Genomic DNA, 19,337 nt, shown 5'->3' with positions numbered 1-19,337 from the left:
ATTGCAAATCAAAATGTAAGCATAACCTAAAACAAATGCATATTTCCAGCCACATCTTATTCCGTTTACATGCAAAACGTTTCAGACTCATTTATAGCAACAAAAGACTCTGTAAAGTGTTTTCATAGCCTATAGTTTTCTAACCAGACCCCACTTTACATAGTATTTTCTTGCAGAGCAGCTCTAATCAAAGGAACTATGCTGCTGTTATTTCCAAATTGCGTGAAACTTCCTTTTCGCATGCCACATTGTTGAATTTGATGTCATCACCATGTCCAATCACAGAGTAGGCCTAAGGGGCGTGATGGCAAGGATAACATCTGAAACTCAATTTGCTCCATTTGGTGCTACAGCAGTGATATTTGGACTTTTATATTTCCTAATTTGATTCCATGGTAACCTATATTTTCGCCATTAAGTTTAAGAGTTATGTTTTTCTATTTAAAATTTAAATAGATCGTGGCATAGCCTACCAGAAATATGTTTTATTCTATGAAATATTTTAACGTTTTCCAATGCATTTTCATTTGAATCAGTTGATCTTTTATGCAAAATAATGCAGATAACAGAAAATATTTTTTTTTATTACATATAATTATTTTATTAGCCTAATATTCAGCTTGTTTTGGTCGTTCAGTTTTCCAAATGTTATTTAATGAAGATCATAAGGTCTCAATAAATGACCAGGGCGGTGCAGAAAGCTGCAGTGGGGGAGAAGAAAGAAGGAAGAGCTCACCCGGGGTTAAAATGGCCGCCATCCACTGAATACTGAGGTGATTTGTAGCCTATTGTAGTAGCTCATAGCCACAATTCAGTAATACATTAATTATGAAACAAGATGAAATCAATATAAAAGCTATGTTATTAAATAATTCAGGTGCCAAGTCAGATTCAGTTAACTGGCTGAAAGTTTTCGGGACACTGTGACTGTGGGACCTGTACGGATTTAAAGTCATGATGATGATTTCATTTGCCTTAATGCGCTCTTAAATCCAAAGATGTATCATCTCAGAATATGTGAACAAAGTAGGGTTGTTGTTTTTTTAACTCTCCCCCAACATTAAAGATTGAGGCTGCTCGGTTTGAAATGTGTTACTTGGATTTGGAATGCAAATGCTTTGTTCAGGAGGAGGAGGGATCAGCGAGGAGTCTGAAAGCGACGAGTTTTTGATTAATGAGCTTTGAAATGGCTCTCCAGGAGCAATAAAGGATGAACTGCTCTCTCTCTCTCTCTCTCTCTCTCTCTCTCTCTCTCGCTCTCGCTCTCTCTCTCTCTCTCTCTCTCTCTCACACACACACACACACACACACACACACACACACACACACACACACACAAATACTGCGCGTGCACAAATACACGCACATCCATCGTTGCATCATTTCCAATGTCAAAGCAAGTTTTTTCTTCTTTTGCTTGTGTTGTCACCAGTCTCTTCTGCCTTACCCATCAGTATATGGACATATGTCTATACTTCCACTGTGTCCAGTTTATGAATCATTATTTTAAAGATGTGTACTAATCAATTAGACAGCCAGTGAGCTTTGCTCTAAATAGAGCTTACACTCTTGTCCCAGCAGATTGGAAGGTAATCATGTGGCCAAGTCTAAAAAATGATATGTGACGTGGAAGATGCAATAAGCCCATAGACTCACTTCCTTCAAACCAATGAAACATCAATAATCTCCAGAGCCTTTTATCCTGCTGAAATGCAGTTTGCATTGGAAGCATAGAGCCGTCTGATGAGTTTTAGATATCCTGGTGTCTAATTATTGATTGGCTCTCCCTGTTTGGACTGTGCAGTAGAGCTGTGGAGTCAATAAGCCTCTACTGTTACCTGACAGTGTCACTGGGAGGAATTAAAATAATCAAAAACAGTGGGTGACCACTGCTGCTGGGTGTTTTACAAAATCAACAAAATGCAATAAAAAATACAAGTTTGAGCACTTTATTTACAAAATGTTAAACACAATAAAATATAACATTTCAATATCATTAAGGTTTCATAAATTTATGGATATCCAACTAAATGAATAACAACGGAAGACAAATTAAAATAGTAATGGACTATACGAAATGACATGCTGGTGTATAATATTTCATACTTCGATAGTCTACGTTTTGCTTTAGGTTTGAGACAAGATTAATCATGGACATATAGTGGTGTTTATACACTATCAAATGCCCCATTTATCCCAGATTTACAATTAGAAATGCTTTTTTTTAACAATACACTGCGAGTCATCGCATTTTTCAAACCCTGTTTTGCCAACACTTCCAAGTGCACTGATCTGTCCAATCTTACAAAAGACTCCACATTTAGAAATACTCGCATATAAACGATAAATAAGGTGCAATACAAAAGTACTTAAATAATAAATAGGCTATATGCTAGTACGAAAGATTAAGCAAAATAATACAAAATAAATAAATAGGATGTCCGTGAGGAGAATGAGATCCTACAAAACAGACGAAAATTTCCCTAATAGTCCTTCTCTCTAAAGAGCTTCTACTCGTGATCTACAAGACTTACCTTCAAGTAACGGCATGAAATATTCAGTCAAAAATTGCGCATTGCACTTGAGAAAAAACAAACAAAAAGAAGAACAACTGGCTGCCTCTGCGCATCTCCAAATATTCAAGAGAAATGGACAAAGCTGCATTATTTAGAAAATAATTACACAATAGCATTAATATTAATATCAATAATACTGTAATAATACACACGACTCGCTTGGAGTGTAGTTATTAGACTAGTGAGGTAATAAAAAGAGCGCAACATAATTTTGGCACACATACACACACGCACGCACACGCACACACAGAAACCACATATTACAAATGCGTGAGTTTAGGCGCTTCCTGAATCCTTCCCTGAGACGCTTGGTGAGAGGTGAGATCTGTGTATGTGGGATGGGGATCACAGGGTCCATGATGGTGGTTTCCTGGGATCTGAGCGGCACAGCTGTAGTCCACACTGGTGGATGAGGGGTGGGGAAGATGGCCGAGGTTGAACATGGGGCCCGAGGCTGGCATGGAATCAACAAAATTCCCACCCACATAAACGGGGCTGCCTTGCAAATTGTCGTTGGCAAAGCTGCCGGTGCTCTGCATGCCGTGGTGCTCGTACTCAGAGCCCGGGTACCTCTTTTGTTGTGGGATGCAGCCACCCAAGGGTGCCGTGTACGCGGCCAAACCGTACATGTTTGGCTGGGGTTTGGCGAAAGACGGGGGCGAGGGGGCGTCATAGCTGAGGCTATTCACGTTTTGGAGCTGGCCAGAGTATCCAATGTGATTTGGGCCACTCAGCGGCGGGCTTCTATCCGGGGAGTGTCCCAGGGGAGAGTGTGCGAGCCCTTTAGACTTCTGGTCCTTTTTGTATTTCATCCTCCTGTTTTGAAACCAGATCTTTATTTGACGCTCGGTGAGATTCAACAGATTTGCCATCTCCACTCTCCGAGGGCGACAGAGATAGCGGTTAAAGTGAAACTCCTTCTCCAGCTCCACAAGTTGTGCGCTGGTATAAGCAGTTCTGACCCGTTTGGAGGCTGGTCCCGGTGGGCTCTTCTCATCACTCACCTCACCACCTGTAAAGGAACCACAGCTTCATCTTAGCCTCTTTGTATTATCAATGCAATAATAAACCTTAAGCACGACAAGGCCCAGCCCCTCCCCTATAAAAAGACATATGCACGCACCATCATGGTCTCTACCTGCACTGGTGCAGTTGTTGCTCTTCTGCTTTGAGTTCTGCCTGGTCTCCTTCATCCAGGGGAATATCTGCTTAGTGAGGGTTGGTGTGGCAGTACTGGAAGCGCTGCTGGATGGGGATTTCTTCTTCTGGGACGCAGAGCTGTTGGAGCTGGGAGAGGATGCGGACAGTGGAGGTGCTGCCTGCTGCTCCCCAATACTCGTGGCTTGGCTGCTGCTGTTGCTTTGACTGCTGCTTTGCCGCATGCAGTCTCCGTTCAGGTCACTGTCTTTGAGGGTTGGTGGCCGGACAGCAGAGGTCTGGATGGGACACACTGAGCCCTGGTAGTCATTCTCAATGTTAGAAGCAGGGTAGGACTGATGAGCGGGGCCGTAGTTGTACGAGTCTGGTTTGGGGAAGGTGTACCCTCCAAAAAGTCCAGAGTTATCGTAGTATGTTGCTTTCTGCATTTTGTGGATTCAAATCCAATAATCAATCAAGCCAATCGACAAAACAACTCGATCCAATGGCATGGATGTTGTTTATTCACGTGATTGGTGTTTCCCACCGTTGCTCCAGTCTGTGACCTATACAGAGAAATATATCAGACTCATGAGGGCACATATGAATAAGACCTATACTCATTAGCTGCAACCTCCTTAACCTTAGACTGTTCGAGATTCAGGATTTAAATGAACCAATCCGCTATAAACCAGGATAATCTCTGCTCATGTTGCTATGGGCTACAGCAGCCATTAAATTAGAAATTACCAACTGTCTTTACAGTGTCCAACAGTAATACATCTCCCAGTCCTAGATTTGAGCTGGTCTGACTCCTTTCTGGCACAAAACAGTTAAAGTTTAACTTTAGCTAAAAAGACTCTCTGGGAGCCTTTAAGAGTCCCTCAGAAATAAGCTGAATCAGCATTTGACACACACAGACACAATACCCTTTTCACTAATCACAAGCCCTGACAAAGCCCGTCATGCATTGTTCCCTGCAGCAGAAATATAGCCCACCAAGGCTTCACATATGCGTTTGGAACACAAGAAGCAAAATACTAATCTCCTCCACTGTTTGTTATTAATGTTAATATCACAAATGTAGGTGATAGTGTGTGTGTGTGTGTGTGTGTGTGTGTGTGTGTGTGTGTGTGTGTGTGTGTGTGTGTGTGTGTGAGTGAGTGTGAGAGAGAGAGAGAGAGAGAGAGAGAGAGAGAGTTTGGTTGGGTGGGGGTGGGAGTTACATATTTCATTACCCTTTACACACATGCCTTAGCCCTTATATGTTGGCTGGTTGGTTGGTTTTCTGCCTCTAGCCCAGTCAAGCAAAATGTAGCCTACCTTTAATTGTAAACAAAACAAAACAAAACAAATATTCTGAAAAAAATATCAAATTTTCAGGATATGTTTGATGGCACGCCAGCATTTGAACTATAAGTTGAAACACAAATATCAAAGGGCCCTGTACTATACTGTATGTTGGTGGCTTGAGGAGGTGAAGCCTGCGCCGTGCATAACAATTGCACCTGTCAGTGTGGACCGCGGCAAAATTTATGACCGCAAATGTTATGGTTGTAAACGGCCTCAGAGAGGAATGAAAAGCAAAACAGTCCTCAAGACTCGCAGCCCTCAGAAGTGTAAAACTAAGCGTAGGAGGAAGGCAAGGGAAAGAATTTCATACTCGGCGACTTCTCCCATACAGAGGCTCAGTTTATAAACGATGCCTCCATTCTGTCTGGCGCGAGTCTGCAGCCAAACACCGAGGTGAATGACTGGAGATATTTTTGCTGGTTAAAAAGAGACAGGAAATATTGACCATTACGCATCGGTAAAAATGTGGGAATCGTAGGATGAAATGGTGAAATTCTTGATTCTTGATTTTACGTTTTATAATTTGCATGTTTTTGAGTAATGTTTGATAGGAATGTAAACATAATTAGCCTAATGTTTTTTATATTTTATTTTCTTGTGGAAAAATAGTATTAAGTGGGCTGTTGTTGGCTTAATTCATGCAGCTTTGCAAACGTAGAATTATATTGGAATGGGACTCTGGCCTGCGCAAATAATTACCCCTACAAGCAGAGTTAAAGTCATCCCTCATGTCTGTGTTCGTGATTTAAGCCTCCTGTGAAACACTGTGAGCGTTAATATGTAGCCTAATAACAAATCACCCATTCACCTTGTTAGCAGTTGGTCTGTGCTGTCCAGTCCCTTAATTAAAGAAATGTTACTCACCGAAATCTGCGCAAATCTCTTTTATATCCCTCACGCATTCATCACTGCTCCCACCTCGACCTGGAAGAGAAATAAATATGTTTCTTCACATTACAATTTATTTTCAATCACATGGGCTTGACATTTGATGCATATATTTAAAAAAAAAAAAAAAGATTAATATCATCAGGCCCAATCTTCTCTACCACTTAAAAAAATACAATTACAATTATAGTAATTTATTTATCAAAGCTAAAATACATTTTAATTCAAATGATTACTGGACAATTATTTATTTTTTAATTTTGGCCCGTTTAATTTAGCTAAATTGGAAGACTGAATTGCCACTGCAATGACCACATAGCCTATGGCATACTTCTCTCCCCCAAGTCTCTGCTTGAAAGAGAAAAGTCTTACATGCGCACTTCTTACACAAAGAGCAGTCCAAATATTTAGCAGTCATAAGCTTTTTAGGTGACCTTTGGGTCATTCAGCATTAAGGCAAAGTTTAATGAACAACGAGCAGTTTGCCTTCAAGTAGACTCAACCTTCAACTAAATGTAATGCAGCTTTTCAGCGGGGACTGAAAGAAGATGCTCAACCGACGGCAAGAAAGTAGAACTTAAACCTCAGGACATTTCAGTGAATTGTTGTTTTACTGTGAAACCACCCCTGTTTCCCTGCTCGTATTTGGGGATAATTACTTAAAATACGATCATGGAGATTTAAGATTCCTTCCACGTGGAATATGTGATAAAGCTGGTCGATAATCTGCGCCTGAAGTGCTATTTGAGCACACAAGGCTGCTAGTAGCAGACATGGTCCTCTTTTCAAACAACAGTGTTTTTCGCCTACGCGTTGTTACGGTAAGTTTGGTTCACACAATGGGCCGGACTCAATGTGGAGAGTTATTATCCCAGTTAGTCGTTTCTCCTGGTTAGCCCTTCAAATTATGTTCATATTCAAGTTTAACAGCACTTGAGAGGGGTTTTGTTATTGTTGAAAAATGTTTGTTACATGCAAGAAATAACTGCAGTTGATAACAGTGTATTACTATTGTCTCTATAGGCTATGCAAGGTCTGTTTTTTCTGGAGAAAATACGAACTGCTCACAAAATGTGAAATCACCAGTTGCAGGAAAAGGATTTGCTATATAGGTAATGCTGCTTTTTGTTAATTTCTGTAGAAATTCAGCAGCTGCACACGATATAAAGATGTAGTGCACATAAATCCACCGTAAAACAGCTAATAATATGTAAGCAGAATTTGAGCATAATGGGGAATAATTGACTTAAAAATGCTACAAAATAAATAAGCTTTTATTGTCTTTGCGACTCAGGCCTATATTTATTTTTTTACAAAGAAGAATTATTCAACTTTACATAAGTTACAATTAACTGAAATCAAGTGAGCCAAAATCGTATCCAAATAGTAGGAAAATGAAGTATTTGCCTTTATCCTTGTTCACTATCCAGACCGGCAATCCCTCAAAACATCCAATATGAATTCGTGTATAATATAACGTTGCAGGTTAACAAAGCCATATAGTTGAAACCACATAAATCACGGCAAACGCCACTGTGACGATAAGACAACAAATTAATGTGATTTACGATCCAAGAGTCAAAAAGAAAAGTTCCTCTCCTACTTCTTCCCTCCGAGCCGGTTTTCATCGAAACGTGAAATCAGCTGAAAAGCAGCAGTGCAGCTGGAGCTCAATCTGTCGATAATATTTGATCGGCTTTCTAAAAATGATATATATATATATATATATATATATATATATATATATGAATATGCTTTTGAGGAGGTAGCTGGACTCCATATCCGCACGGTCGCCGGCGAGAGCGACATTAACAAGCATCACCTTTTTCAGTGGAATAAATCATAAATATTTCCTTGCATTATATTAACCCGTGGGTAAAGGTTGCTTTATGCCATGCGATTGCTTACCTGCGAATCAATTCATCATAAAGCAGCTTCCCTCTCAGTCTCAGTTCCTTTCCACGCAGTCTCTAGAATAAATCCTTCACCCTTTGTCTGTACACAATGCTGTCCTAAACCTGATCTTGCTGTTTTTCAGACATTTCCATATACCAATGGAGACAGTATTCCCGAAAGAATGGAAGGACTCGCATTCAACTACCAATAAAAAGCGAACAAGGTATCCTTATTCCAGAAAAAAAAAATACCCTGGCAATCAATCACCCATTGAAATATACAGAAATTCAGAAACGGATAGGCCTGTACACATTTTGGAGCTCACATTAGGGTTTTTGGGGTGTTTCGGAAGCTTTGTGATGGCAAATAAAGGCACTGCCTTAAGAAACAAGCATATTTGTTCACGTGATTGTTCTCTTCTACAACCGAGCTTTACCTCACCAATCCATTTTGATAAAGGGTGGCGTTTATTTCCTCATCTGAACTGTGTGGAAATGTCCCACTGCCTATTTCTTTTCATCTCCTCCTGAATTACAACTCGCCTGCACTTCAGTATTTAAATACAAGCATTCTATTATGATATTGTTAAGGTATTAATAACAAAGACTTGCACATTCTCTATCAGAGCAGTAGTTACAGCATGCAGTGCAGTGTGTTCGCGTAGGTTAATATAATACATTTCTTTGCATTTTAAATGTTACAACAGCTTTGGAATTTCCAGGCTTTTGTAGATTTTCTCCTCACTGCTCTTAAGAGGAAATTTCACAATAAAACGTTCAAAGTGGGCCTTAAACGCACCACAGTTCAGTATTTAGATAATATTGTAAAACAATATTATTATAGGTCTACTTCCTTTCGATGTCCTATTTACTCGCCCAGTATCTGCGATGATGTGGGATGTGCATTTTTTTTTTTTTTTTAAATGATTCATGAAATAAACGACATGTGGGTTTTTTTCTTCCAGCTGGGACTGGATTGTATTCAAATAAACCACATTATCATCTTTTGTTTGTTGTGTCTGTCTTCACACACTGCTCAAACACAAAGAGTGAGAGAGCCATGTCTTCTCCTGCATTGTTTTCAATATCAATCACAGCAATGAAAAAAAAATAATGGCAGGGTTTTATAACCATTAATAAATATTTTGTAAAAGACAAGAATGGATTGGAAGAGGAAGTGTTGGAGCCGCAGAGAGCGTCGGCTAGTTCAGCGGTGGGTTATCTTTGCTGAGAGGAATAAGAAGAAGGGATGCAGGACTGGTAGCGTCGCAGCATATGTTCAGAGGGTAATAAAAGTGAAAGATTTACAGGTTTCGCCCGGCCCCCCCAACAGCCTCGAATCCTTTCAGGAGTTACTGAGAATGATTTACAAGGAGGCAGAACTGTCAGCCTGCCCTAACTTCCACGACTTCTTGGAAATCAAAATCAAATCATCCCCCACTAACAATAACAAAAAAAAAACAGGAGAAATCCACCATTGTCTTCTCAAGCAAAAAAAAGAAAGATACATATTATTTATTTTATGCTGAAAACTAAGACTATAAATTAAGATAATTTCTACTAGCAATTTATAAATCTAATGCCGTTCCTTAAAAAACAGTAGCTTTTTTTGCACTAAACTGGTAAAAATCTGAAATAGATTCTGAATAAAGAATCAGTGGGCCCTGTAGAGGGACCACACGGAGCTGTGTCCGAAAGAGCATTTATTCAGAGCGAGCACCCATAAATACATGTCACTGCCCTTAAGTTTTTACCATTCATCCTATCAATCCCTTTCAAGACATATGCGTAAACAACAAGCCCAAACATTTTACCATTTCTAACATATTTGATTAAAAAAGAAAGAAAGACATGCATACAGCGACTTACACAGCATACAGCCCTGCTCAGAGCGCACACATCATAGACAGCAATTCATCAAAAATCACGACATTTGATATAGTCATTTACCAACTCTGGCAACATGAAAAATGCTGAAATATTTACCTACCCAAACATCCATCGGTTCGGATGTGTTGCTTAAGTGCGGGGCTACGGTTGCGCCGGCTATCGGATATTATTTTCTTGGGGGATCTCTTCAGTTTTCAAGTCTGATAGAGTTCTTGCGATTAATGACGACGCCGTGTTTCTAGGGGGACGTGCTGCATTAATTATTTAGACAATCACGTGGTCGAGAATAGAGAGCGGAGTGGTATAGTCTCTGGATTATATCTCTGAATGCAGACAGCGCACTTTAATATATCTTAGGGGGGTTGTCTGGCTCGGAGAGGCTTCTGCGAAAAACAGCTGGAAATCAAATATGGCCGGATGGAGAGCAACGACGTTGTATTCCTGCACTGGGTGCAGTGTCATTGAAAATGGCACTGCCTTTGGCTCCCATTTATTGCTGTTCAGACATGTAGGTCAGTGTGGCTACACACTGTACGTTGTAGTAGGCTGCTCTGACCTGATAATTAGGGAGGTGGGGGGGGGGGGGGGGACGCTGTGTGATAGCCTATGTTTCATTTTAATTCATGTTTTAATACCAGAATCTCAGACAAGTCACGTTTGATATTAAATGTTTTGAATAATATATAGAATATAGCAATCACTAGTTATCTTTAAAAAATAACTAGTAATGTAGGCCTATATTAGGTAGGTTAGTTGTCCAATTGTGCTAATAACACACCCCTCCCCCACTTATCTCCCCCCCCTCACTCATCTTCTCTTCAGCATCTATGTGCAGATCATTTATGGCAGGATGGTGGATTGGTAGCATCACTTTGTCTCAGCTTCTCTCTAAATCTATATGACACACACGGGTATTTTACACGTACACATATAGGCTAAGAGCCATGTGCACGCCTGTAGGCCCGCGTGCGCTCAGCGGGGATCACATGGTGGTCACTGGGGATAAAAAAACACTGCTGAGTGACTGAAGATTGTCTTTCCACATGCCCGTGTATGGCCACTTTTGGTTGCATCAGGACTGATTCTGCCTGTGGAGGGTCAGAGGTCAATGTAGCAGTGGGCCATATTCAATAAAGGCATAGCTCGTGAAGCACATGGGGGTTTAATATCACATATATAGGCCTAGTTCATTATTTGTGTATGTCTTGATAAATGTGGCGTATTCTGGTTTTGGAGCAGGACCACCGCCTCTGAAAAAGTTTTTATTTGTCAGTTTGAATCTACGAGGCCAGTACATTTCATTTGTGTTTCTGTTCTGTAATAAAGACTCGCGTATGCTATAACAACTAGCCTATTTTGTAATAAAGGTCAGGTCAAAGTCTTCTAAAGGACTCAAACAGTTTTCATTGAAGAAAATCAACTTGCAAAGCTCCATCACGAAGTCATGAGGATGTTTTTGCGCAATCGCTCCTTTCGATAAGAGCTAACTCGTTCTTTAACATGGTTTTAAATACATGCTACAATTATGGTAGAGCAATGATCCATATGTGTGCTCGTAAATGTCATGCTTGACATAACAAGAGGCTGAATTTGCCCATGCAGCGCACATTTGGTGCATTTGTGGATGTTTTGTAAAATGGGGGCTATATGTCCATATGGCTCCACACGATATCACTGAAGAAAAACTCTTTTCCCACCAAAAGTGATCCTTTTGTAAATGGCGCAAAACCTGACAAAAACGTCACTAAATAACCCTATAAAAATGAAAGTAAAGTTTTGAGCATGAGATAAATTATAAAATACCTCAGTGTGCCCGGGAAAGTTTATTTCCACTAAATCTATATATTTGGATAGTGGAAAAAATAAAAATCTCGCGACATTATGCCCTCTGAAATCATTTAAATGCATATTCAGTAGAAATCTTTATTTTTTTTTCAATATACTTCTCGCATCTCAATGCACAATACAAGGTAAAAAGCATGTACAAAAATAAAAACAAAAAGATTGCATATTGACATGGGGAGACAAATGCACACATTGCTTTTAAGGGCTCGATATAAATACTGTTAAAACACGTGTAAAAACTATGGAATTCACGCACTGACTCTGGCTTTGAATGCTTTGGCTTTTTAAGTGTGGAGAAGCCCTCCAAACCAAAGCGCCTGGGACAGAAAAGGCTGCTTGTCCGGCGGGTCAGGGGTGCTGGGGTCAGTCCTTGCGGCTGAAATGTGTCCCCTGGATGAACCTGCCACTGCTGCTTTGTCGACCTTCGGATGAAATACCTTTTCAAGCCTCTCATCGTGAAGACTTCACAGAGAAGACTTCTTCGTACTGGGAGAGCTTCTGAGCTTTTTTTGTCCGAAGACAATGACGGTATAAAACAAAAAACAAAAAATATCTGTCTTGAAACGTGACGTGAAAGCCCCCCTCGGTTAGCTCGGTGTAAACGAAAACCTACAAGATTCCCACATTAACTAAAGACTAAAACTTTGCATAAAGCCATGCTAATAATCCACAAGAGTTCAAACATATTTTAGATTAATTAAAGTTTAACGAATAACCTACTTTTAATTAAAATTGTGTGCTATACGAAAATGTACACGTTTGTTTTAAACAAATAAATAATGACGTAAAAAAATCATATCAAGTAAAAAATAAACAATTATACTCCTAAATATTCTGGATCTGATTATTTCCGATGAAAAAAAAAATCCATTATCAATTTGATACCATGCAGGAACAAATGATCTTTCATATAAGACTTTCAAATGGCACGAGAGAGTCTCTGAAAATGTACACTGTTTACAAAGATGTCAAGAGAGATTTATAAGGGCACTCAGAATAGTATGCACACAGGAATGTCTTGCTTTTGGGAATATAATTTAGGCTAAGAAAATTCCAAAGCTTTATTGTACAAAATAAGTTAAAACATACTAATCACAAAGAAACGTGGAACTGAAAAATTCAACGGGGTTTTGCAACTTACGAAAGTAGGTTGTGTTTGGCGTGCTCTATATGGAAATAATGGTTCCTTCAAGTATATATATATATAGGCTATATATCTATTGTGCGTTTAATGTGAGGTTTGAATAGGATACACAGAAATAAGATGTGTGTGTGTGTGTGTGTGTGTGTGTGTGTGTGTGTGTGTGTGTGTGTGGATGTTTTAACCAAGGGCTTCCCTGTTCTCAATAAAGATATTTCAATCTTTAAACCAGCGTGAATCAACGTGAGAAGAGCTGCAACACTGTTTAAATCCATGAAACCAGCCGAGGTTTCTCATTAAATGTCCTCAGGTGGGTATAACGTCCAAAAAAAAAAAAAAAAAAGGTTGTTTCGATGTTTTTGTGTCTCTTTGAGGGAATTAAAACAAGGAAGAACTTTCAAATCTCTCACTTATAAAGACTGATTGATTTTCTGACTCAGTCTTGAGTCAACGCTGCTGGGGTCTTTTTGTTAAATAAAAAAACAAACAAAAAAAGGCTAAAAACAACATCAGTCCATGCAAAAAGTCAGATTCAACCTCTGTCTTTTTATGTACAGTTTATTTCTATAAAGGTGTGACACCTTCTTCCTCTCTTATAATGATGTGATATCAGTCTGGTTATCCTTCTGGATGCTTTGCAGATGGCTGGAGGATGGGGCAGATCTGCCCTTGGTGTTAGGTAGTTTGTGATCTTTTTTCCATTTCATCCGTCTGTTTTGAAACCAGATTTTGATCTGCCTTTCGGAGAGACAAAGAGTGTGGGCAATCTCAATCCGTCGCCGCCTGGTCAGATACCTGTTAAAATGAAACTCCTTTTCAAGCTCCAAAACCTGCTGCCGGGTGTAAGCTGTTCTGGACCGTTTGGGCTCAGGTCCTGTGAAATCCGGGTTCACTAAGAGAAAGAAAACAAACAAGAGGGAAAAAAGTCACCAAATGTGGCCAATGCAGCATGCAGGAAAAAACAATACAACAAGACGAGTCTCTCTATCTATACCCGGGGCGCTCAAACTTTAAGACCATTCACATGGAAGCGAGAGCAGGGAATAATGAGTGATTTTTAACTGGATTTAAACAGATTTGCTGCAGATTTAAGCACCATTACAACCGGTCAATATGTATTTTCAGGAGCTTTCAGGCGCTCACCTAGCGGCCTATTTCCTGAGCTATAAAAATTTATGACTTGTGTAATTGGCGAGGCCTTTCAAAGACTCCCATAAATATTACACTGAATGATTTCTAAAGTGCAGGTCTCAGTTGGTCCATGAGAGGAGGAGGAGAAGAAGAAGAAGAAGTGGAAATCTTACCAGTAGTTACGTGGACTTTCTTCATCCAGGGGTAAACTACTGCAGGCTGCTTGGACTGTATCCCATTTAGGCTCTTTGTGTTTTGCTGCTGTCCACAAGTCCGGGGTCCGGCCACTTGGACCGGGGGGCCCTGCTCAGTCTGTGCGCTGAAGGGGCTCGAGCGGCTGGATCTCTCGTGCACATGACCCCGTGGCTGCACTGTGGAGTCCTGCACAGTGTTGCAGCTGAAGGGCTGCTCCGTGTAGTTTGACCGTGGGTAGATCCCTGGTTGCTGAAAGTCTGTGTCCTGCGATGGACTGTAGTAGTCCGAGCCCTGCTCAGGTATATAGCTATTTTGTGAATATTCCTCGCAGGGAGGAAATTTTGGATCCACATACTTAGAGTTCACCATATACGAACTCATGGCCATTAATTTCTGAAGGTAGAAAATACTAATTTTTTTTCTCGAGTTGTCTTTTTTTCCTCCCTCCATAAAGCCCTCCTACTTGGTTTCAACTGAATAAAGTTAGCGAACCATGTGACCAGATCGGCCAATAGAGGTGATGCTGGTCCATAAACGGGTAAACATACAACTAAAAGCAATGCTATCTAACTTAAGATTCAAAATTAGACCCCGGTGGAAACAAACAAAACAAATATTGCACTCAAACACCTGCATGCACATTTGGAAAATAAAAAGGCATGCTGGAAAAATAAGAAAATACACATAATTCCAACCTTGCTTCAATATTTAACTTTAAAATTATATAGACTATTATAAAGAAATAGGAAACGCTGATTGTGCATGGGATTGTTTTACTCCATGGAGATATAAAAATATATCAGTTTCTAAGGTCTAACTTGACGGCATGGTGTTCAACAGAGAAACCAACAAAAGATACAAAAAGCCCCTTGGCATAAAAGCAGGGAATAATGACTGAGGACAATTGATGGACACTGTCTTTGTCAAGAAGGGGTCATCCAAAAGTTAGACGAATCTCATCACTTCATCTGCTCCCATCCCTTTGAAAAAAAAACTGTCTCAGGAGCCTATTGGCCAGCAGCAGCCTCTGGGAATCAATAATGTAGCGACCCACAGGAGGAAGACGCTACAGAGTGTGCTGTGTCTTTTTTAGTAATCCATTTGGTATTTCATTCCAACAAACTGAGCTAAATATTGTTGCGTCAGATTTCCTTTGAGCCTATAGAGTTTCAGCATGCCCTGACCCTTCTTGTGAAGTGTGATGTTGTCGGATTTACTCTCATTCAGAAACCAATAATGTCACTGTAACATCTGACAGCACGTCAGGCACCAAACGTCTCATAATAGGATGGCAATTCATTAAGTCGAAGTTTTTTCATCGACCATATACTCCCCTAGAATCGAATCTGTGATTGTGGTTTTATCACACAAATTCGGTTCTACAGGGTATATATAGACGACGGCAAGCAACACTGGCCACTTAGCAACCATAACCGCAGCACTTTATTTGTAGAGCACTTCAGCCAAACAAAATGTACAAAGTGGCTCACCGAAACAACGTTACATACGAAAATAAGAGGCATGCATTACAACCAGATGGGGTAAACCATACTCTAGGCCATAATAATAGTGTTAGTAGTAGTAGTAGTAGTAGTTATTCCATTCAGTCTCAACTTTCTCTCCTTTTCTTTCGTTTTGATGATTTCCTTGTAATGTATTTTTCTGGTACAAACATCTCCTTGAGTTCAAGTCAAAAGCAATGACAGTGCTGCGTCTAAAAAAAAAGAAAAGGAAAAGAAAGAAAACTGTAGGCCTACAGGTTACTGCTGCCCAGGGACATTCCTGTCAATGTAAGCAGCAAATGACAAGTAAAAGACACTGAACGAAAATATCAGTCAGTAGCTTAGGTCAACCCAGGCTTATGTGCAGCGGGTCCTCTTCCCTCCATCATAGTCCAAGTTCATCATCAAGAACAAATATTATATATTTAAATAATAAAAAATAACTTTTCACTTTTGCAAGCTGTTACCTCGTAATCAAAGATAAGCATTGGTTAAATATGGCACTAATGCTAAAACCTCAATAACCGTTAGATAGTTTCTGGCTAATATAGGAGAGCTTATCACAACTGCACCAAAAGATGAGGCTCGAGGCCACGAAGGTCAAACTAATTCATTTACAAACATATCAAAAAGTTCAATTATTTTCGGTCCTGGTGACAGCTCAAAGGGTGCAAAAGTTTACCAATTCCCCGTCAGCCATTAACTAAACCACCATGGCCATCTGACACATCCTTACAATGAATGAAAGCTAAAAATGGTTCAGATTTTCCAAAATGACCAGTAGCATCTAAATATTTTTTTCCAAGCACACAAAACGCAATATTACCATATAATTTCATCCAAATAATGATATCAACCTGAGAATTTATGACAAAAACAGTCCTAAATTATTATGCCACATATAGGCCTATATGACGCTTTGTCAGATTTGGGGAAATAAATTATTAATATTTTTTTTAAGCATATTTGGTCAAATGTGACTCTGGGTTCAAGTCACAGTGAAAAAGCTTGAATAAAAATTGAGCCAGACATTCAGCCCAAAAAGCTTGAATAAAAATGGAAATGTTTTCTTCTTTAATAAGAAAAAATGCTTGCAGGAACATTTTTACTAACTTACTGGATGGTGCATCAAGTCGTTTGGTTTAATGTAGGCCTATCGTTTTGGCTACATTTTCAGCTTGATTTATGTTGACAAGTTGTAAGTTAAGACACAGGCTTTTAAAATGTGAGAATGAAACAGAAAGCAGCTAAATAAGAAGTCAAATTGACGCTTATATCTCCAATCTGCAAATTTGCATTCAAATTTCAACAAAAAAACAATGTATTCGTTTCAACCACAGTTAAAAGATAAATTATAGAAACTGCAAAAATTCGTTCTTGCACTTCACATTTCAATATTAGTTAGACAGCCTGACCTGTCTTTCACCTTCCCCTGCTAGCCCTTCAGACGGGTCAAAGCCGAGAATCACAACAAAAGAATGATAAAGTCAGCGTTTCCTGGCAGCTTGTGTTAAACGAAGGGCTAACTAGTTCAATTCGATTCTTTTTTTTCATCACAATTACAAGCTTTATCTATCCGAAACCTCCAAATTGAGCGTTTTAGAGCAATAGAAAACACGAGGCCTATCACATTTTCGGGCGAAGAAGGGAGCGTTTTTTGACGGATATTAGAAAATAAAGCTAAATTCCCTTTCAACTTTGCATAAAATATTATTTAACCAGTATTGAACTGGACTGTCTAACAATTACCGAGAAGATTAATAATGTAAAGGCCTGCAGAAGAAATACATTAGGCCTACACTGAAGAAAGCCGCAACAACATAATACAAAAAAGAGAACACTGATTGTATTGTTGTAAGCTCCATGCTGTTTTTATTAATTTGAATGTGGTTAACACAAGCGAATTGTAAATTTTGAAAATAATAGCCTAATTGTAACATAATGACGGTACATAAACTTGTATTGTTTTGATTAGGCCTTCAATATATTTCACCTAATTGTTCAAGATTCTTAAAAAACTCTGGTGACAACAGGTTGATTTCTCCGCCTCCAAGCAAATAAGAAGCTCAATGCAATCAAGAAACTACATCATGTAGCAGTGAATCAGACCAACAACGTCAATAACACCATCCGAAAAAAAAGCATCGATTGAGTCTTAAGAGGTTTAAACCCAAACCAAACGCAGTAATGAAATGAAACGCGATTTCCTTCCAGCATCACCCAGGCTGACTATATCTCTGTCCTGAACGCGCACTGTTGCCGCTTTTAGAGGCAGGAAACAGTACAGCCTGAGCACTATGCGTGTGACATCACACGCCCATACCACGAGCATAATGATAAAACACAGCTTACCGCAGAGACGGCAACACATGGCACACCGTGGGTCAAACACATCCATGCTGAAGGAAAAGTCAGCCTGGTACAATAGCTCCCTGCCAATTCAAGCTCTATTCCAACCCATCTGAACGGTCTTACTAATACACAATGAGAATTATATTTTGGCTTGTCAAGTCCCGGGCCATAAAACAAACTTTAATGGCATCACGTGTTTCCTCACAGCCACTCACAACACCGCGCAGGCCCATAAATAACCCTCAAAGTTGCACTTACTCAATAACGGCGATTACACTGATGTGCACTGAGCACAAGTCGTAGAAAGGAGGAAGCTGGTAGGTTGTAATTGCCATGATAGAAATGGGAACAGCGGTGCACTGGGACGAAATAGAAAATACTTTGTTTTTTTATTGGCATTGTAGTTATTTGCAGGTCTATAAGTTATTAATGAAATTCTTGAACAAACAACAAAATCTTAACTGGGTCTCTGACCATTAATATTAATAATCGTGTGATGTTCTCCATTTAGGCCTATTTAATTCAAGAATTCCTCTTTATTTTTTTGCTCCTTACTGGACAGTCCTGATTATATCATGTAACTGAAGCCTCTTGACCGCTAAAGTGTTAACAAAAACATTCAACATGCATCAATGATTTGTGCTCAAATATCTCCCCAGTGAACATGACACAATGAGACTGATGGTATTCATTCTTCCAGGCCAATCCCAGAATGCAGAGCAGTCTTGCTCCTCCTCTCCTTTCCCTGCAGAGGGGCTGATGATGTTGAGGTTTGGCTGGCTGCCACTGTGAGGCAGGTATGATAAATGGAAGGGCATCAAATCAGAGGCTTGTCACTTTTTACATGCATGTCCTCATAAAAAGTTATTTCCCTGGAGATAATTTGAGGGTAAACCTCTTTATGGCCTCTAAGTGTTTCAGAAGAATCTGCACTTACATATTTTGTGTTGTTAGTCGGTATGTTTTCTGTGGTTTAATGGCTTGCATGCATTTTTTTGTATATAAATTAAGTCATTTTTTCAGCTTCATCAGCTTTCTTAAAGATCATTTCTTTGTAAGTCATAATAATGCGTGAAAGTGTTAAAAGAGTTGTCAATGAAGCTACGACATCTTTAACTGAAGTGGTCTCTGGTTACAAAGCATCCACTGTGCTCGCCAATAAATCCATGGCAATAAAACAACTGTTAACTTTTTTTGCTGTAATACACTTCATGGGTTTGTAGAGCCTCGTTAACACATAAACATCCCACACAGCACCAAATGCAGCATCAGAGCAGCTGATCTCATTAGTTACCCAACAAATCTTTTCCTGGCTAAACATGGTGAATTTATCTCAGTTCTCCAAAACCACTTTCAAAAATGAACCAGGTCACATGACCACCTGTCTCAGCCAATCATTGTGCTCGGGAAGCTGCTAGTAAGACTGCTGAAT

At 39.6% G+C, this 19,337-nt stretch overlaps 2 protein-coding genes across 3 annotated transcripts; both read right to left on the bottom strand.

Annotated features, from left to right (window-relative positions):
- Positions 1 to 1,935: 1,935 nt before the first annotated feature.
- hoxd3a (homeobox D3a) lies at positions 1,936 to 10,249 on the bottom strand. 2 transcript variants are annotated; one of them, XM_078261920.1, is made up of 4 exons: positions 9,840 to 10,249; positions 5,931 to 5,990; positions 3,715 to 4,279; positions 1,936 to 3,588 (listed from the first exon to the last, which is right to left on the bottom strand). In XM_078261920.1, exons 3-4 carry the CDS (start codon positions 4,160 to 4,162, stop codon positions 2,837 to 2,839), a joined length of 1,200 nt encoding a protein of 399 aa, XP_078118046.1. In that variant the 5' UTR covers positions 4,163 to 4,279; positions 5,931 to 5,990; positions 9,840 to 10,249; the 3' UTR covers positions 1,936 to 2,836. The 2 variants fall into 2 exon arrangements, with proteins under 2 accessions (XP_078118046.1, XP_078118045.1); XM_078261919.1 differs by having other exon boundaries at positions 3,700 to 4,279; positions 9,840 to 10,248.
- A 1,399-nt stretch (positions 10,250 to 11,648) lies between these two features.
- On the bottom strand, positions 11,649 to 15,366 carry hoxd4a (homeobox D4a). The gene is made up of 2 exons (XM_078261922.1): positions 14,030 to 15,366; positions 11,649 to 13,617 (listed from the first exon to the last, which is right to left on the bottom strand). Exons 1-2 carry the CDS (start codon positions 14,499 to 14,501, stop codon positions 13,319 to 13,321), a joined length of 771 nt encoding a protein of 256 aa, XP_078118048.1. The 5' UTR covers positions 14,502 to 15,366; the 3' UTR covers positions 11,649 to 13,318.
- Between the last annotated feature and the right edge of the window lie 3,971 nt (positions 15,367 to 19,337).

The sequence above is a fragment of the Sander vitreus genome, chromosome 11 (assembly GCF_031162955.1).
Source record: "Sander vitreus isolate 19-12246 chromosome 11, sanVit1, whole genome shotgun sequence".
Classification (NCBI taxonomy): Eukaryota; Metazoa; Chordata; class Actinopteri; order Perciformes; family Percidae; genus Sander; species Sander vitreus.
The sequence above is the reverse complement of the archived record's forward strand: the minus strand, read 5'-3'. Positions and strand labels throughout refer to the sequence as shown.